The sequence below is a fragment of the Thermobia domestica genome, chromosome 3 (genome assembly GCF_964235325.1).
Source record: "Thermobia domestica chromosome 3, izTheDome1.hap1.1, whole genome shotgun sequence".
Classification (NCBI taxonomy): Eukaryota; Metazoa; Arthropoda; class Insecta; order Zygentoma; family Lepismatidae; genus Thermobia; species Thermobia domestica.
This window is the reverse complement of record NC_137456.1, coordinates 276,810,969-276,833,052: the sequence shown is the minus strand read 5'-3', so window position 1 is coordinate 276,833,052 and position 22,084 is coordinate 276,810,969. Positions and strand designations below refer to the sequence as shown.

Sequence of the window (22,084 nt, the reverse complement as noted above, 5' to 3'; positions counted from 1 at the left end):
AAAATACGGACATTTTGTCACTTTTAAAAGAGTATGATACGAACACGGACAAAAGTTTTACAATACAACTGTCCGTACAAAATAGACGTCTGGAAACCCTAAATAATGTTGAAGTATGAGGAGGGAAGGTGTAGTTTATCCGGATGTTCATGCTGTCACACCTCAATCTGAATTGGTGTATTCCGCATTGTTATCTTGGAGAAATATCATCTGGACTATATGATGCAGGTGGAGACCCAGTGTCCACATAACCATTGGCAGTAATGCATTCTGTGAGCGTAATCGCAGGACCACGGGATACCAGGAAAACTGCTACCCATAGTATCCCAGTCGCCATCTTTCACGGTACAGACGAGAGAATTCGGAACATACGGTTTTTTTGAACCTCCGGTATAAATAAACACGCCCTGTTGTTGGAAATAAGATGAAAGAGGATTTATCCGCACCGTCTTCGTTGCATATATCGGTTCCATTTTGTTCGTGTTGAAGCGCAATTGGCGGTAATTATGTTTGGAAATTACAACCGACCGCGGACGTTCAGAAGGCAACTTTCATCGGTCTGAGACTGTCGCAATATTGCTCCAGATGCTGGTTGAGTTCGGGAGTCATGTTTGACGCATTCGTCTTACAGTCCTTGGTGCAAGTCTTCTTCAATGCTCGGTGATCCCTATTGCAAAGACTTTTCTTTTGCCTATTACTAGCTTTCGATGATGTTTTGCCACGAATTATGCAGACCGTCATAACCTTGAACAATGACACCCTAATACACTGCTCACCTTGATATACTTGCACCAACTCATCGCGCACTCACAATTGTCTCTTTGAAACTCAAGAGATGCCTTCCATTTTCCATTTGTACGTTTCACCATATGCCTTAATTTTATCTCGTCTGACGCACTGCAGGCGATAATCTAACGAATTACTAACAACCAGGCGCTGGAAACGCATCCTCATATTGCCATCTCACACATCTTACGTGTTGCTAATCATAATTTTCCATTATGCTGATAACCATCTGTATAATGGCTAACTAACACACACAAGACACCTATTGATTAGAGTGATAGCGACAGCATTGAGTTCTGACAGGTAAAAGATAGCTGTGACAAAGAACTGCGCCGTAAACACTTCGGGCACCCCTGAGCAGAGTATCTAGGTATACTTGAAGTCATGAAGAACAGGTCACAGGTGCTATATGGTAAATCTGACAACTCTTGAGCTTCACTCTCACACATACTATTAGCCAAATCGTAATTCGAGTAGTTTTCACTAATTTTCTCTCTCTCTTTTTATTATTCTCCTCTATATATACTCTGACGACGAGTAGTTTCAAAGTTATGTATTCCAGTGTACAATAGTTCTTTAATCCGGTATGTTCGGGACCACAGGGGTACTCGATTACGATTACAGATTTTGCCAGATTATCGACATTAATATAGTTTTAACGAAAATATCGAAGATAAATCACTCTAGACAATCAATTATCTTTAGTTTTGGCTGTACAGTGAGAGTTACATCTTACGCTTATTAGTTTTATTAGTTCTTGAACTCGTGCAAGACCTTAGAAAATATTTTACAGGACACCCAGTTGTAATATTGTGGAGACATTATACGTAACACTAGAAAAAACGAAACAATGTACTGAAATGAAACCAATCCCGATAAACACTAAGCGAACTAGAAAAGTGAAGCGACATGGCAGTCAGGACAAATATCCGAATCTACTCGAAAAAAAAAAAAAAAAAAAAAGCAAGCGGCTCGATTGTTGCCGGAGTACAGAATGTACTGAACCGCAGAATGCCAGATTAAAGTGCGCCTACTGTATTATCTTCTGTAATTATAAAAAACATGCCAATCTAACAACCGTTCATCTTAATTTCCACGTCAGATTCCTTTGTTCTAACCTCCCTTGCACGCAGATCCATCAAAACCCAACTCCAATTAAAATACATGAACTTGCTAAACAAACAACTAAGTTGCTAGAGCAAAAATGGGAACGAACTTGCACTTGAGAAAACATGCTTTGTACAAAACTTTCTGTGCAAAAGTATTAATTACTAATAAGAGTTTTCTGTTTTACCTTTTCCAAACGTTGGAACGGCTCGATGAACATTTGGAGTGATTCTAAATCCAAATCCAAAGCCATTTGACAAAATAATATTTTCTTTTCTTTCTGGTGGTGTTATCAAGTAATCTTCATGTCTAAGTTCTTCAAAGGATTTGTCTTTGTATTCACTCATAATTGTAATGCACTGAAATCTTGAGAGGACATTAGACATATCAAAGCTTGGACAAGCCATATACTTTGTAATGTGAGTACCACCAACATTAGACATCTTATTTTCTGCAGGCGACCCTGGAATGGGACATTTAAATTATCTCGCAATTATTCATTTCGATATACAGTATTAAATGTAACCATGCTCAAAACCATCAAGAGAGTTCCACGTTAGTGGAATTCGAATATTTTTAACATGAGGTACAGTGAAACCTGCTTAAGTCAGCTGTCCTTGGTCCCATATAAAATGCCCAATTTATAGAATAATAATAAGAATGTATGCAACTCTTACATGGATCCGCAGATATTCTGATGGATCAGAGATCCCAACTCGCACAGGTTTTACTGCACTTCTTTGTAATGTAAAAACTGCTATGATAAATCGCCTTCAAGGTATACAGAGAAAGGGCAAAAGGAAGTTGGAAAGAAATGACTGAAAAGGAAATGGAGTGTCTGAGAAGGTAAATACGTATGATGTTTACGTTAATTCCGTTTTATCTTTCCTGATTTAGAGTAAGTTTGAGCTGGATGCATGGTAAGGTTTGACTCATGTAACATGTGGCAGACTTCAACGCTTACCACATGAACGTGACGGACTAAGTCTGTCAACATACATGATGTGTTCAACTGAAACCCGTTTGAAGACATCTGCAAGAGCACAATTCGATTTAGCTACCCTTTATACTAAATGTATAGGTAACCATGTAAAGGTATTCATTAGTATATCATAGCAATTGTGCTTCAGCAGTCACCATACGAGTTAAAATGTGACCAAACTACGAATACTGTCCGCGTAAAATTTGAAAGGCCGGTGATCGAACACTGACGGACAACCTTCACCTCATCAGCTGAGTGAAACTTCTGTTGATAACTCATGTTTAGGGGCACAAGTTTTTCGCACTAAGAATTTCAAATTTTCGCGTTTCGTTTTTCATATTTCGCGTTTTGTAGCATTTTCCAAATAAAATTACGCATTTTATAGCTCTTGTGGAAAAGATATTCCCTGACACTTTTACAATTGTTCCTTTTATTCCTAGATTCTACAGAAATAAACCACTAATCACCTAAAAACAAAATACACTGAATATTTCACTTATAGAAAATTATATTTCTTGAATCAAACTGAAGGAAAATTAGTAATTAAACGTAATATGAGTAGGGAAGTTTGCGACCTAACGCGCAACATGTTCTCTATACCCGTGTCTGATTCACTCAAAATGCATAATTCATGCCACGTTTTGCCGTTCTGTCAGCGGAAAACGAAAACTTATTTTTAAAATTTCGCGTATTGTTAGAAATTTCGCGTTTTATCGCGCAACGGAAACCAATGAAAATATACACAGAATATCATAATACGTCAAGAAACTGAAAACTACTTAATTCTGACATTTCGTTTTATCGCGCATTGCGAGAAACTCGTGCCTCTACTCATGTTAAATTCCTCTGCTATGGATCGAACGTCCAGGTGTCTATCTTCACAATTCTCCTCAGTAATCACAATATGGGCCTTACCAATACGGTATCATCACTTGTTCCTACGCATCCTTCCCGAAACATTCTTGAACAATCGACCACTGTTGTTTTCAAAACATTCATGCTTCCCCCCCCCCCCCCCATACATGTTCCTCATCCGAAGAAACACTTCAGCTAGTTGAAATCCCTTCAGCAGTGAGGAACTGTATGATAGCACGTTGATCTTGTTAGCACGGGTAGTGACTGCGCAATACAATCTTTCAACGTTTTCCTGCGACGAGGAAAAGAACATGGAACCATTATTTCTCCTGTACCTGAACAAGGATGTATGTCATTATATACTACAATTAAACATTTCTTTCATCATATATTAATGGTTAACGAACGGGTTTCAGTAGATAATCCTAGTAATAAGATCGTAGTCAGCAACAAAGAGGGACTTACTCTACAATACTGAACCACCCGTCACTGTCCTGAAGGTCCTTCGTCGCCATTTCGGCTAAAGACTTCAGGATACAATTCCCTTCTACCAAACGACTAAAATCAGTTTCTATTCGAGACGCTATACCACCAGGAGAAAGAACCTATGAACACTGTGCTGAATATGAGCCCGCTAGACACGATGCGAATAGTGAACGGAAGGTATGTGTCAAAATAAATTAAGAAATTTAAATATGGGCAGAGAAAGAAATGATTAAATGAATGTATAACTGAAAGAATAGTTCGACAGTCTCTCATTAAGCTTACTTAATATTTATTATTACTTAATATTTATTAATCTTTTTTTTTTAAAAAAAAGCGAAGAATCTGCAAAAGAGGAAGGAGTGGTTAAGTGTATTCGCTTTACAGATGATATGGCTTTTGTTGTAGAATCTAAATACAAAACTAATATTCGTCCAACAATATATATATATATATAATTACAAGTACAATAAAACGATGGTGACTTAAAATTGACCCCGTAAAAGAACTAATCAAAAGTTTCAGCATGTACAGAACAGAGTATCAACATGTATACTACGAATGCGATGGAAAACGATTAAGTGCTTTCCAAAAGTGGGTCTGGAGAAAAATTTGAAAATAGGCAAGTTGCATAGCAAAGCAATTAAGTGAGAGAAAGAAGATAAGTATTATAGATAATCAGAAAGTGGGAAAGAAACTGACTGACAAGTTTTTAAGAGACGGGCCCGTCATTTCCAACTAAATATCAAAACTAATTACTGTATTGTTTGTGCACTCCCTCTTGTTTGTGCACTCCCGGCCTACGGCCCGCCTCAATTGTCTTTTGTTTCTTCTTTTTTCACACATCCTGCATAATATGCCGCAGGTCTATTTGTCTTCGAAAACCTGACCAACTCCAGAACTCCAATTAAGGTAATAATTATATCTTAAGTCAATGAATAAAATGTTAAAAAGTTGATTTTAATAAAAATATCAGCTTAGCCACAGAAAATACTATCATATTGTAAATAATACATTAGCTCATAAAACCCAGTCACTTCCCATTACAGACATAGAACATGAAAGTGTACAATGCGACAAAAATATTGCAACTAAAAATGTGGAAGACAATGGTTTTCACTGCCCCTTGACGGGGTGTATACAGGGTGTTTCAAAACAACACCGACAAGGTTTGGGAGGTGATTCCTCACACCAAGATAAGACGGATCGGAGTTATAAGCTGCCGAAAATATGAAGAAAAAAAATAACTTTTAAAGGCCTATAACTTCAATACTATGGGCCCTGCCGTAGTCAAGTCTTTATTTAGGAAATGATATGTGCTCTATTCAAATATCCAGGTTTCAGAATCCTGCGGTACTTCCGCAACAATTTTTTTAAAGGTAGTTTTTGAGTACTTCAAATTATATGCCCATAGCCAAACTCCCTCTATAAAAGTTGTTGCGTGAGTACCTTAGAATTCTGAAATATAGATTTTTGGATAGAGCACATATTACTTCCTAAGTGAAGTCTTGACTCGACTACGGTAGGTCCCATAATTTTGGAGCTATGGACCTTTAAAGTTCATTTTTTCATGTTTTCGGCAGCCTTTAACTCCGAAAGGAAATATTTGTGCACCCAGGTTGGTCTATAGTTTTCGTCTTATCTTGGTGTGAGGAATCATCTCCCAAATGTTGTCGGTGTTGTTTTGAAACACCGTGTATATACGGAAGGAAGAAAGTTCACTGTGTTCCCATACATATCATGATTCTGCGTGAAAAGTGATTCTGGACATCATATGGTATGGAGAAAATAGGAGAACGTCACTCACAGCACAACCGTGAATATAACAGTTATGGGGACCTGGACTTAGGCATGGGTGCATATACTGAGAAATGGAAGACCAATATTGCACATTTTCGACGCAGGATTCATTAGGTAGAGAACGCAGAATCCGTTAGTATTTTACCACGGCCCTGAGAGGATCTGTTATTTTCTGTAGTGCAGTGTGTCCTGACTTTCTTTACATAAATGATGACACACGCCAAAACAGATCTATCCAAGTTACAAAGACACCGGACAGTAGGAATATCAACCGTATCGATTAGCCAATATATTTCCCAAATCTTGATCGCATCGAACATGACTAAGATGCTCTCACAAGTAAAGGGTCTAAATGCATGAATCGAGTTGCGAGATAAGACATAGTGCACCTGACAGAGGATGTGAAAATATGCATATGTGCGAAGTTACAACGGCTGAGCGCCATAACAAACGGAGGGGGAGGGGTCAAAGTTGGTGAAAGAAGGGCTATGCTGTTATAGAAATACAGCAAATAAACTGCTGAATCGTGAAAATAGTGAAAGATAGACAATGCAAACGGTGGTAGTTTCACATATTGGCAAAAGACGAGTGGACAGAGTAGATCATGAACCTCTGCCGCCATCTTGAAATCCGCCATTCTGAAATCTGTGATATTTTTGAAATAGAAATGTAGTCATGTGATATATCAATTAGGGCCAACATTATCTCAAAAAGTCAATTATAAACTTTAGTGGTCGTTACCTGTACTTATTTGGAAGGTTTAGGAGCATCTTTATAGTTATTTATGAAAATGTAGGAGACTGATACTCATATGCTGAAAGTTTGGATTATCACGAAAACACATGTATGTTACAAATATCTACAAGACAAGAAAACTAACAGTGAAATTTGATATCTAAGTTATATATTGTTACATTATTATTATCAAATTTCACTGTTAGATATTAAATTTCGCTGTTAGTTTTTTCGGCTTGTAGATATGTTTAACTTACATATGTTTAAATGACTATGAAGATGCTCCTAACTAACTAATAACTCTATGGCCTATGGAACCAGGAAGTTCAATGCCGCGTGCACAAAAGCTCTCCACTGACTTCTATCCTTTGCTAACTGCATCCAGTTTCTACTTTGTATTCCAATCTCTGCGAGATCCATCTTAATATTGTCCTCCCATCTGTGCCTAGGTCTTCCTAATGGTCGTTTTCCGATTGGTTTTTCAGTCAAGACTTTGAAAGCGTCTCTACTTTCTTCCATTCTACCTACATGACCCGCCCCCTAAGCCTCCTAGACATGACCCTAACAATGTTGGGTAAACCATATAACTTATGTAGTTCCTCGTTATGAAGTTCCCGCCATTCCCCATTCCCGGTCCTCTTGGGTCCGAATATTCATCTCAGATCTTGTTCTCAAATACTTTCAGTCTATGTTCTTCCCTCAGAGTAAGTGACCATGTTTCACAACCATACAGAACAACAGGCATGATTATCGTTTTGTACATATTAAACTTCAAATTCCTCGACAGAATTCGCAACAACAGCAGGTTTTGAACCGAATAATAACACGAATTCCCTGTTTTTAGTCGACATTTAATTTCTTCGTGAATATGATTTTCGTCTGTTAATATTGATTCTAGATATTTGAAACTATCTACTTTATCAAAAGTATTATTTAATATTTTAACGCCTTCACAATTTGCCGTATTACGGTCCCGACGCACTTCCATGTATTTAGTTTTCTCTGCATTTACTTCTAAACCCATGTCCCTGCAAGCGTTTAATAAGATATCTGCATTTATTTCTACTGTTCTTCTATCATCCCCTATTAAATTTACATCATCAGCATATGCCATAACCTGGTGAATGCCGTTCAACTCTAGGCCCTGGTTGCTATCTTTGATTTTCCTTATGGCGTATTCCAGCACAAAGTTAAATAATAATGGCGACAACGCATCTCCTTGTTTCAGGCCATTTTCGACGTGAAAGTTCGTGGACAAAAATTTTCCTACCCGAACTTTACTTTGGGGAAGATGCTCCTAAATCTTCCAAATAAGTACAGATAACGAATGACCACTAAAGTTCATAATTGACTTTTTGAGTACACATGCTGGCTCTAACTGATATATCACATGACTACCTTTCCACTTCAAAAAATTTCAAAACAGTGGACTTCAAGATGGTGGCGGAGGTTCGTGATCTACTCTGCCCATTCTTCTTTTGCCAATATGTGGGACTACCACAGTTTGCATTGTCTATCTTTCACTATATTCATGATTCAACAGTATATTTGATGTATAACATTGCATAGCCTTACTCCCACCAACTTTGATCCCCTCTCCCTCCGTTTCTTATGGCGCTCAGCCGCTATAACTTTGCATATACACATATTTTTACATTCTCTATCTGGTGCACTATGTCTCATCCCGCAACTCGATTCATCCATTTGGACCATTTAGTCAGAAGATGAGCTGCATAGAGGAAACCACCACCTCAGACCCTCCAGGCTATCAAATTCCACTTACGGAAGAATGGGCAACCATACTCCTGGCTCCCCTTAACACACTCATCGACAGCATGATCTCTGCTAATCTCTCACATCCTGCTTCTTTGCATGGCGGGGGAATCCTCGCTATCTTTTGATGATAAAGCTGGTTTATTATCTGTATATACATACAGATTACGGATCATATTCACAAAAGTTATGAGTGAATATGTGTTCCTTGTAATTGTCACGCACTGAAGAAATCAATCAAGGGGGTAGACTACTAAATATTTTTGAAAAACTAATAATTTTTTTTTTGCCCGTTTTTCGTAAGTGGAAAGAGGTAATAAAATGCAACTTACTACAATAATAGATAATGTTATTCTACACCCGAAAATACGAATCGGAAGAATTTTCAGTGTTGTCATCCATAGAAATTACAGTGTGACCAGAATTTGAATTACTTAAAAATCTAGATAAAGGCAGCGACTAGAAAAATGAACTCAACGGTAATTGATGACTTATCATGCTGTCTACCTTTCTTGTTTACTACTTTTTAAAAAATGTTTCTACTTATTTTGTAATAACTTATTTATTTTGTAATAATTAATGTAAGTTTTATAAAACAAATAGAAATGTTATTTAAAAAGTAGTAAACAAGAAAGGTAGACAGCATGATAAGTCATCAATTACCGTTGAGTTCATTTTTCTAGTCGCTGCCTTTACCTAGATTTTTGAGTAATTCAAATTCTGGTCACACTGTAATTTCTATGGATGGCAACACTGAAAATTCTTCCGATTCGTATTTTCGGGTGTAGAATAACATTATCTATTATTGTAGTAAGTTACATTTTATTACCTCTTTCCACTTACGAAAAATGGGAAAAAGAAAAAATTATTAGTTTTTCAAAAATATTTAGTAGTCTGCCGCCTTAATAGGATATTTATCTAATGCAATACAGATCAGACGAAAACTGATGGCAAAATTATCCTCCCAGATCTCTCTCTCCCGCTTGCAGTCTACTCTGTCAAATGAATGAATGAATAATTTCTATTCTATACTACGACGTGAATACGAACACCTGAGAATTTACTGGGTACATTACTAAATAGAAAATTTTAATTTAATATACAATGCATTTAATTACATTTGTTATTTATAGTCCATATTACGGGTATTACTAGAACATTGAAAAATAATCATACATGCTATAAAGGGAACACTAAGCTACTTGCATTTAAATATGGCACCCATCTGGACGCTTCATAGTTTTTTTCCCCTCTTATGTTCTTTAAAATTTCTCCTCTTCTTCCTACTTCTTCCCCCTCTATTAAGATTCGTTCTTTTCTCCCTACTTCTTCCCTCTACAGGTATCTCTCCTTTTCTTCCTACTTCTTTTTCTATATTAATATCTCTTCTTTTTCCCATCTACTAAGATCTCTCTTCTCTTTACTTCTTCCCCTCTATTAAGATACCTTCTTTTCTCTCTACTTCTTTCCCTATCTACATGACGAAGTATTTAGCGAAAGCTCGTATTGTACTTTTGTTTGTTAATTACTGGAATTATGCTTCCACTATTTTGTAGTGAATTCATTTTCTGCTTTCGCTTCAGGATTCACTTGTTCTATCCACATATTATTTAAGTATACTATCACACAAAAGGAAATACATCATTCCGACTAAAGATTTACGTACAACACATTGCTAATTTGACGAAAAATGCAAGATCATTGTATAAGAATATTCAGTTCTGACTTAAATTTCATCGAAAAGTCAAGTAAGAAGAAATTTTACCATATGTCTTTTAAAGGAAATCTTAACTTCCTCAAAGAATTAAAAAGTCTGTATAAATAAAATCAAGTGTACCTTTAGGTTACATCATCATACTAAAAAGGTTTAATCGATTTTGATAAAATGTTATACACAAAACAACCTCCGCGCGGGAGATTTGTATCATTTCCCTCTGATGAAATAATTACAATGAGCTAATTGGTCATATTGTCTACGCGCACAGCCAGCGTGTGCGTGCGCAATACCTACAACTGTAATAACATTATAACTGTCTTTCCTCGTCGAGTTTGCACGTTGATCTGATTATATTATACAATATTGTTCAAATTTTAGTAATTTGTTATATACTTTTGAACTTCATACGGTCCGCTGTGAAAAACAAAGAACCGTCGTTGGTCTCAATTATAAATTAAGAACAAACAAATAAGAAAAAGAAAAGCTTAACAGAAGATGCTTCAACTTCAATGTAGCATGATGCACTGCACTTCACAGCATTTAAGGTTCGGATTACCAATTAATGTGCTGTGGAATTCAGAGCAGATAAAAGAAAAGTGGTGAAATCTATGCTAACCGGAATTCTGTACACGTATTTGTTTCCGTTGTAAAATGTTCTCCCCTTAATACAGGTTGAACTTACAAAATGTAACTAAACTATCGTCACTCCATACATACTAATGAAACAGGAAACATTTTTTAATTAACACCCCAGCTCTTCTGCAGATGTGAATTCTATAACGTAAAGAGAATGAAAAAGTGATTAACTGGATCGGGACTCGAATCCGGGCTCTCCGGCATACTGTGCCGATGCGACAGCAACAGGTTCTGCACTGCAAGAAAAAAAATCGCCTGGGGGAACTGTTTAACTGCTGAACGCTTTGGAGATTGCTGAATGGACGCTCTTACAGGCGCCACATTTACCGGCGTTATTACGGTCCGAAATCGACCAGGCGATTTTTTTCTCAGTACAGAATTGAGTTTTATACCCAAACCTAAATAGTTTTTCTATCCAGAACAGAATCATGTCGGCCAAGTCCGAACCAAATGCGGAATGTCCGCCTAGTAGTAATTACAGCGAATAAACTCCGCCACAACGAACGCACGATGCTCACCGCGCCACGCCATTGCGACTACTCAAAATAACACGTATACCGTTATCGATCAATACCCCATTCTCTGCCGTATCCCTACCACAACTCACATAGCGCCCTCATCAAATACGGAAGGTCTTTTCGCCGGATCCTAATCGAGTCAGAAAGTCAGGAATAATAACACCAGAGCATTTTACGATTTAGAAATTAATATGCACTTAATATAAGGAATATTTTTTTTTTAAATATTCCTTACATTATGTCTTTTAGGCTAAAGGAGACGGATGATTAATGAAAGTGAATGATAATGAACTAATGGAATGAGAAGAGGGAGGAAATGAGGGAACTCCGATAAAACCTACGGATACGATACGATGTTCTCCATCTCAAACTTGCATGGACGGGAATGAACTAGGTGCCTCTGGCACCAGAGGTGCGAACTACACCACTCAGCTAGCTCAATTGTCATTAACTAGTACTTACTTCTGGAATTCTACCTTACATATTGGAAATACGTATAGTATGTTCATAGCAGTAATTTTACCACTTTTGAAAATGAAGTTCTCAAAATATTGTTTCAAATATATAATAATGATGTTACAAAAGTTCACTACCAAATAATTTAGGCAGAACTACCCAAGGAAGGATATATCTCGCTATATTACACCACTAAGGGAACCTACTTGTTTTCTCTTGTAGTTCAGAGCATATGACAAACAGTAAGTCGGATTCACTTTTCTTATTTTCCAATTCTTTTCCTTATTGCAAAATCTTTTTCTTACTGTCAGGTTTTTTCTTGACGTTCAATATATTCTGTTTTGTTGAATGTTCCTTCTTACTTTTATTATTGAATACATTATTGTTGAATATATTTTCTTACTCCTGAATTAGTTCAAGAACTACTGATAATTTTAGGTTATATGTCGCATACATATTATGTATTGTAGTCTTGCTAGTATTATGATCAAAAGCCTGATCGGCGTATATTTTTTTAAGTATCAATTTCACATTTGTATGAGTGTAATTTTCGCATAGCATCAATTTCCATGTTAGAACAAAGGTTAAATTATTTCAGATTTTTCTTTCGAGAACTGCGCATAAGGATTTCTCCCATACATGTCCTTTGGCTCAGCTCGATTAGATCTGATTGATACATGCCCCAATTCTGAATCTACAAAACAACAATAATAACATTGTATAAATTTACTAGCAGCGTTCACCCCGCTTCGCTGCGGTCACCCCGGAACGCAATAAACTTTGTTACTTAGATAATTTTTACTTTTTCGCTTTCAAGTGATATGATAAAAACCATAGAAGATTGCACTAATGTTAACATTATATCGCCTGTCATTTATGTTAACCCGCCCCGCTTCGCTGCGGTCACCCCAACCCGCCCCGCTTCGCTGCGGTCATCCCGGAACGCAATAAACTTTGTTACTTAGATAATTTTTACTTTTTCGCTTTCAAGTGATTTATAGCGCCTGTCATTTATGTTAACCCGCCGAGTCACAGGGTCATGCGGGTTGCATATAAGTACGTTTATTTTTATATGATGAACTAATAACAAAGGATTTGTACGTATGGACACCTGAATGGTCAATTATCTCAAGACACTGGTAATTGAAAATTAAAGTGATATGATAAAAACCATCTAGGGTCCAAATCCTAACAACCCCCCAAAAATGAAAGAAATCGGTTCAACCGTATTAGCGTGATGAGCGGACAAAGGATTTTTTCTACGTATGAACACCTGATTGGTCAATTATCTCAAGACACTGCTAATTGAAAATTAAAGTGATATGATAAAAACCATCTAGGGTCCAAATCCTAACAACCCCCCAAAAATGAAAGAAATCGGTTCAGCCGTATTAGCGTGATGAGCGGACAAAGGATTTTGTGCGTTCTCTTTTATATATATAGATTTCTTTATCAATTCATAAACCTATCTCTTTTTTTCTACGCAAATTCAGAACGAAAAACTTCACAGGAAGTGAAGTGAACAAAACACTGACCAAAAGAATAAAGTACAGGGAAATAATATTAACCTAACTTTTAACTGTTAAATGAAATGGAATTTTAAAGTTTTACGTCCCATGATTATGCTGGCTAGGGTAAAGGAAACTGTGATGATGAGAAATGAATGAAATGGTGGAATGAAGAAAATGGGAGGAAACGGGAGAACCCCTAGAAAATCCACGCATACTGTGTTGTCCACCACAAAGCTCACTTAACACGAGCTGGGATCGAACCAAGGATCCCAGGAACAAGATATGAACGCTCTACCACTGAGCCACTCCGTCCCCCTAATCTTTATCTGTTAATAGTTGGAAAGAAATAGGAACGGATAAAAATCGAAAAGTTTCTCTACAAATGGGGATGAACCTTCACACATCTCAAACCATGAAATGACTTTGTAAAGCCCCATGTTTAATTTTTAGTTAATACACTTTGCACAAACTACACTTTCGGATACCGTAAGTTGCCTGCGTTTAACTTTTAATGAATACTTTTTGTACAAATGGGAATGAACCTTCAGAAATCTTTAAGCAACAGAGTAGAGTGAGATTATAAAGCCTTAAGTTTGACCTTTAGTGAATGCTTTTTGTACCCAAGGCGATGAATTTTCAAATGTATTAAGGCACAGAATAACTTTGCAAAGCCTTACCATTAACTGTTATTGAATGTGTCCTTCAGTAAAAACTAATTATTGCTTACGAACTAATTGATACTATAATGTGAAGAAACATAATACAAGAAATCCATACGATCACCACTAGAAAGTCCACAAGGTGTAACCAGGATTCACACTCAGGAATATCAACGCAATGAAAGGAAACAAAAGTACTTCAACGGGAGAAGAAAAAAAGCATATTGGTCATGGTACTCTTAATCATAAACCCAAATCATCACAGAGAATTTGGAATCTAAGTTACGATCCTACAACCTAGCAAGCATTTTAATACTGAATTTAACAATATAGTGCACTCTTAAGTAAAAACAGGTAGTTCACCGTACTATTACTGTACAATTTATGAAACACTTATTCCTAATATTGTCTTGATTTAAGTACATTTCACGATATAATATTTTTTTAACTAACAGATGGAGTGCATATGATACAACAGCATGTAATGTAAAATAGGACAATTTCATTAGTATTAGCAATCCTGCTTACCACGTTATGTACAAAACAAGCCAAAATATGATTGGTAGTATATGACCAGGATGTGAAAGGATAACATAAGCGTGAGAAGAGAAAACAGTATTTTTAAAAGTTATTTTGAGAAACCAAACCTAAAGTAAACTACGAGATAAAATATTCACTCGTACTTTATACGGCATAAAATATTCACACGACTCAAGGTTGAACACACTTTACTTCTGGATATGGGAAAATAAAACTTACCATTTTCTTCCCTAGGCTGTGGATGATCAGCTGATAAAGCTTGAGAAGTACTAGTTTCAACTCCTTGAGTGGTCGAAGTACTTTCACTAGCAGGCTTGTTTCTGGACGAAAAATCTGAACTGCTGTGAGCATATGCATTGGCAAATCTTCTGATAGATCTTTTAAAAGGGCGATTTCCCGTACCCTGGTCAAATTGATAGAAACTAAAGCTTGTCGTTGTTACAGGACTAGATGCAAACTCACTACCTGCAGTAGTAGTTGATGGTAAATGAGACCCAAAGACAGAAACAGGTGAAGAGCTTTTGCCAAATAAACTATAGTCATTGGCTCCAAACGGAAAAGAAGAGCTAGTGTTATTTCCATTAGCCGAAGTTGTAGCAGTTATTGGTGAGCTGAAGTTAAACTTATAGTTATTCGTACAAAATGATGAACTAAAAAGTGAAGCTGAGGAAGTGTTTTCGCCAAATACACTTAGTGATGGTGAAGACGATACATTTTTTCCAAATAAACCAACTCCTGACGAGTCTGAAGAGAACAAGTTACTCGAACTTTTGCCGAATAAGCTTGAACTAGACGCTGCACTGTTTGGAAATAAACTATATGCTGTTATTTCGCTTGCATTAGTGTTAGCAGCTGACACTGGATTAGTGCCTAATAATTTGTCATTCGCTGTTGCAGAGTTGCCAAATAAGCTGAAGCCCACGGAAGAGTTAAGTCGACCCTCCCTAAGTGTCAGGTCACGTGCTATTTGATCTGTGTTGCTTACCGGTTTGCCAAGATTGGAATTCGAAGCACAAGAAAATAAGGATTTCGTACAGCAAACTGTGGTAGTACTAGCAACAGGGGTTCCAAATATTGAGCCGAACACAGCACAACTTGATGTTACAATCGGATTATTAGATTTTGATGACATATCCTGAGAAAAAATTGAAAATTTTGGCCAGGATATATCTGTCTTTTCAGTAGGAGTGTTTTTCAGATTAGAACTGGTGCAGCTCGTATCTACTGCACTGTTAGTTGTGCTAATATTGTGCTGTTTTGCACTGCTCGAAGCTATTACACTATTCTTGACTAATGTATCTGAAACAGTTATTGATTGGCATGAAGTACAACTGTCATCCGGCTTCTTTGCAAGGCTGTCTACCAATATGGAAGAATCACTTTTAGTAGTATTTAAACTAGCATATTTTCCAAACAAATAACCGCTGTTTGTAGTTGCAGGAACTGAGAAATTTTGCGAAGAAAACGACGAGACGATGGAATCTGGTGATTTGGTGCTGTCTCCCTGAAACGGAGGAATAAACCTAGCTGGAGCCAAAATACTTAACGAATTACTCCCAATTTTTTTACCCGCCTCCATCTGACCAGTACTATATCTACTAATATTACTAGTAAACGTGTGATTAGAAGAAGAATTTGAAATAGTGTCAGAGCTTAATTTCAACTGTGCTAAATCTAAATTTGGGCAAGGATTATTACTCTCATTGTTTCCCTTCATTTGGTAATTGTGTTCGTTTAGTATTTGCGACACGCTACACGAAGATATTGGAAACGATGGCAATGCTGAGACTGTTTTAGTTGTATCATTAAAAACCAATCTTCTTCTAGTAGTACGCTGGTTATTTGTATCTGAAGACAAACAAGGTGAAACAGCAGTGAACATGAACGGACTAACGGATTCCATTCCAGAGTCCTGTGTTGAAGTGGTGGTGGGACAATTCACTTCCGGGGAATTACCTGAAATCAATGAAATTAAATGCACATTAACGTAATATAACATACAAGGGAGAATTAAAAAGTAAGGTGAATATAGCTGTACAATTCAGTAATTTGCTTGTGTGTAGTTGTAAGTTTTATATGTAGTAGGTTTCAAGGTGTAATACTCCTGCCAGCCACCAGAGTAGCAGCAGGTTTTTTTTCTTCTGGTGACTAGGTTAGTCAAAACATGGCACAGCAACTGAAACATTACACAAAATTTTAGATGCTTAGTGCCATTCGATTATTGTGTCCCATGGGAAATAAACAGATAGTTATCAAAAACTGATAAAGGATTAAGGATAAAATGTGATAATACGTAAACAACCGCGTGTAAACGTGTGTGATATCGCGTATTTCCCAGCAGGAGAACTAATGTGACAGAAGAAAAGACTGGAAGACCACTATTTGTATAAGCTCAAACACCTTCTGTACAGTCATGATCTAGCCCCCTCTGACTATCATATTTTTTGGACCCACAAGCTGATGCCCACAGAATAGTCACGCCGACCCTCTCTAACTGTCAGATCACGTGCTATCCAATCTGTGGAATAGTTGGTTTCCTAGCCTGCCAAGGTTGGAATGCGAAGTACAAGAAAATAAGGATTTCGTAGAGCAAGCTGTGGTAATACCAGCAATACGGGTTCCAAATATGAGCCGAACACACTACATCTTAACGTTAGAATCGCATTATCATCAGATATAAAGCAAAACATCAGATGATAACGTTTTAACACATCTGAAGCAGCGGAATAAGAAATTCGGTTACCTGACTCACAACTTTGAAGCGAATATATTTTGCATGGAACAATTGCTCACTCGATTATATATGTTTGAACGCCAGTGACGAATGATACCATATACATAATATACTACAATTTCATATTTGTACTCCAGTGTCTTTAGGAATAAATTCAATATTAATCTTCCTTTTTGATTCTCCCTTCTAATAACAACTCATTTATTTATTACATAATAAAATAACAAATAACATTATCTTGGTACTTACTTTTCTGATAAACATATTTCAGTATTTTAAAAATTACCTATTTTGCTTCCTAACAGTACGCTGAGGTTACATTTCGAGCGCCGTGCTTTTTGTTTTCAATTTCAGAGTTTGTTCGGATAGGACACGTTTTCACACGGTAAGAAGATTTAATGAAGAAAAGAAAAATATTTTCCTTTGTTTAAAAAAAAATAATAATATTTCAGTAACAGTTTTCTATTATCCGGCTATGAGACGGTAAACGAGTGCGTTGTTACCAATTACTATGTGTAGTAGACATGTGAAATAAAAAGAAGTTACTAAATGTAAAGTTGTATAATGAGAATTACGATTCATTTGTTGGTTTTTTTCAGTGAACAAATGAAAAACAAATTTAGTGTTACGATGACTGTCCAGAAAGTAACAATGAACAAACCGAATTGTATTATATATATTTGAAAGGTACGCTCTTAAGCTATTTCTCCAGATAATCGCCATGCAATTTAAGGCACTTATCATACCATGGCACAAGTTTTTCAACACTGTAGCGGTGGAAACTTTCCGCCTGCGATTTCAACCACTAGCTTACACCGGCATGCAGTTCGGCGTCAGTATCAAAGCGTTGTGCAGCGAGCCAGTGTTCATCACTGGGAAGGGGTGATAGTCGCTCGGCGCCAAATCCGGGCTGCACGGTAGGTGATTGAACACCCTCCCATCCAAAACCATCCTAGTGCTCTCGAGTACGCTTGGCCGTGTGTGGATGTGCATTGTCGTGAATAAACAACACTCATTATTCCATGTCCGTATACTTCACACAGTTGGCGATGGATTTCAATTGACTTGTGGCTTTTTGCCAACAAAAACCTAATCACAGAACGCATCTCACAAGAGGCAGGATTTTCTATTGCAGCGCACATTTTCTATTATAACACGTCACAGAAAGCACAGTAACTCTTCACAGTCCTCACGCTACCACAACTGGATGCGCACTGACTGTGGCAACGTTCTGACAATAAGATAGTGCCTATCCCCCGCCCACTGTCGCGATAGGCCAAAACGTCTGGGACTGGACAGTCCTCGTATTGTTGTTTATTTTTTTCTGTTTGCTTTTAAAATTTTCAACGATTTCACCCCATATCATATTAAGTTATTTCACTCGGTGTTGAGGAATCGATTCCTGGTACTATGTAAAACAATTCGTTACATATTCATTTATTTATTTAGTTGAGACCTCGATTTATGAAAAAAAAAGAAAAGAAATGAAAAAAAAAAGAAAGAAAGAAAAGAAATCTTAATTCAAGAAATTTCCTGGGCTCCTTCCGATAAATATTTTGCCAAACTTGAAGTAATTATTTCATTGTTTCACATCTCCAATTTTGATAGTACATTTTCTCATGCCAAAACATATCTATTAATGAAGTCACAAAAACATATCTGCACATCCTCTTGATCGAAGTATTAATTACTATGATTTGATGAAAATTTTTCTTAGTTACCACGGAATATCATCATAAGTTTCAAATAAATTTTCTCAATGTACTTTAACTTTTACGACATTTTAGAAAGTTGCAGAATGTCTATCTTTTAATTTTTTTTAATAGTATCCACAATTCCTAGTGTGCAAAAATAATAGTTGTGCCGATCTGTACCTTCGTATCTGTATCTTCCAAAATTAAACATGAATTCTATTTCCGTTTTTAAATTTTCATTCAGCGACGTTGATCTGCAGGCCGCATTTTTTTTTAAATTATCTTACAAGTAGTGTGTGTGTCACTGTTTGGACCATGTGTATCATTGTTAAGGAGTATGTGTGTCACTGTTAGAAAAATATTCATTTCAGTACATCTTAGATGCAGACACTAAGTGCCAGAAATGAGCTTGTGACTTCTCAAATTTCCTCAAGTCTCTCTGCAGGGAAATTTATTTATACTCCCTTATATGAAGGAAAATAATAGGCATATATCACAGTTGGCAGTAGAAAACAGACATAAGCAATGGTGTAAAAAGATAAAAGCTTGCATATTGCAGGCAGATGGCCCAACCATTTAGAGGATATATTATTACTAGGGGTGATCAGAAAGGTTACAAAGCCTGTAGTAAAAGATGTATATATTATTTCATACAACCAATACAGCCAACAGGCAGTATATACATTAGGTTATTTTTTCGATAGTCTCCATAACGGTTTCGACACTTATCGGGAGATGAGTTTGAAGATTGCCTCCTGATAAAAATAATCTTATCCTTGCGTGTTCAGCCACGTCGTCACGAAGTGTGTCACCTCCTCGTCTGAAGCGAAGCAACGGACTCCTAGGTGCTTCTTCAATTGCGAGAATAGTCGTGCTGAGTCGGCTCCTGCGTTCCTTGTCGGTAACGTTTTCTGTACCAGTTGCAAACTTTCGACAACATTTCTGTGACATGCTGCCGAGGCATTACAGTCTCTCCATAAACCTCTACTAGCCGACAGTGAATTTTAGCAGCGGTCACATGTTTCGCCAACAGAAATCGAATAACTGAGCGGACTTCTTCGCGAGATCAGTTTCCAAACGAGTCGCCATTTGTGTTTACCCACAACTAGCGCCTTAAGTGGCGGCTGGATGAAACTATACACAGTTGCCAATTCCAAGTATTAAAATTACTGCACACCTCCCATTCCTCTATAACAGACGAAGCTCCAGAAATACCGGCCTTGTAACCTAGTTTCTGATTCTTCCACGTATTATGACAGAAAGCGAGTGCAGCTGTTGTAATGGAGAATAAGTCAGACTTGAATGCACGCGTTCCCTTCCTATCATGGGTTCGAACTCATCTAAAATATATCTATATCTATATAAGAACATGTGTTTCTTGATACAAAAACTAATCATGAACGTAACAAAATTATGGAACATGATACGGCTTTTGACATAGTAAGTTATAGTATATACGTTCTTGCCGTAGGTAGTTGTGAAATTTGGGAGCTTGCTTTCTGCTGACTGACTACGAAGTGCATCTAATCAAGATATTTATCTTTCTTCAATAATTTAAGTCACACCACCCCCACACAACCGCTCGTTCGTAACTAAAGTGGAAAACAAAACAACTATATTTTCTTATCGCACATAATCCAGCACAACTAAAGTGAACAATGGTGTCGGTCTCAGCAGTGCAAATGGTTACTGCGCTGGTCTACTAACTTGAAGGTTGAGAGTTCTAATCTGTTGTAAGGTTGTTTTCCATTTCTTATTTCTAATTTAAGCAAAGCCTTCTGTTTCCTATTTCACCCTACTAATACATGTGGTCAAGAACGCCTCCAAATAACACTACAGTAGCTTCGAGGCAGTAATTGTCTGTACAGGCAAACTTTAGTGCAGTGTCGCCGCGTCCACAATGACAGATAAAAGAGCACTGTAACGAACTAGTTCATTTCTTAGTTCTGAATCGAAATTGTGTTTTCTTTTCTTTTCTGTTTCAAGAAAATTCTCATAAGGAGAGAAACTGGTCTGGAATTTTAGTTTACAATGGTCCATCATGTGGCGGTGGTGTGATGCCTTATATATCGTTGGCCAATGCTATAACCGCAAATGCGCATTTTTTTTATATTTTTACTTACGTACAATTTCGTATTACTTGGGAAAGGTAGGTTCGAGTGCCAAAGTCTCGTATGTACTCTATCCTGACTTATAATCAACTCTTAAAACGCTAATGAACTGCAATACAAGACTCTACAACGGCACAACTACGGATGTGCCATATTCGAGAATTTAGTGCTTTCATTTGCAACAAAAGCACATTCAGTCTAATGAATTACATTTCAAGAAAATATTCTACAACGTAAAAGCTACAAACCTGCGACATTCGTGAATTTCGCACTAATTTTTAACAAAGGATCACATTCAATTAAATAGGTTTATGTTGTTTTCTTCTTGTGTTAACTTTACTGTTCATTTTTGCTGTCCGAAAAGAGACTATTACTGATAACTTTCTTCAAGAATGTTATAAATAGATGAAAATTATGAAAATGAAATCTTTCAGTTTTACGCACCACGGTTATGCCTGCTAGGCTAAAGGAGAGGTGATAATGAGAAATTAATAAAGTGGTAGGACGAAAAGAGTGGGAGAGAAGGGAAAACCCCGAGGAAACCCACGCACACTGTTTGTCCACCACAAACTTCACTTGGCACGAGCTGGGATCGAATCAAGGACCCACGCAACAAAGGTGAACGCTCTAAAACTGAGCCACCACGGTTCATAGATTAAAATTTGTGACCGATTCCATTTCAAATCGTCCAGGCAAACCACAATTGGTCCCCATCATAGTCTCAGATTTCATTTATTTTTTTGATTGATTGATTGATTTTTGAGTTTTACGTCCCGTTCAGCAGCGAGGCTATATGAGACGTGGACCTACTGAGTAACGTGTAATCCGAACCACATGAGCTTCCGCCGGGAATCGAACCCGGGTCTCCCGCGCCAAAGGCGCGCATGCTAACCGCTTAGCATTTATTTTATTTTTATATATATATATATGGGATCTACATGCAATGTTATTAGACCAATATTTTTTTTTTTTTTTTTGCTGAAAAAA

At 37.1% G+C, this 22,084-nt stretch overlaps 1 protein-coding gene across 5 annotated transcripts in view; it reads right to left on the bottom strand.

Moving 5' to 3' along the window:
* LOC145681081 (uncharacterized) overlaps positions 1-22,084 on the bottom strand; it is a 118,493-nt gene that overhangs the window by 74,971 nt on the left and 21,438 nt on the right. For 3 of the 5 annotated variants that reach the window (XM_081752449.1, XM_081752451.1, XM_081752450.1), the window contains exons 3-4: positions 14,778-16,514; positions 2,081-2,356 (exon numbers count right to left, since the gene is read on the bottom strand). In XM_081752449.1, coding sequence (XP_081608575.1) covers positions 2,081-2,356; positions 14,778-16,514 — 2,013 coding nt within the window. The remainder of the gene's footprint in view (positions 1-2,080; positions 2,357-14,777; positions 16,515-22,084) is intronic. The other 2 variants (XM_081752452.1, XM_081752453.1) reach the window with 1 other exon arrangement.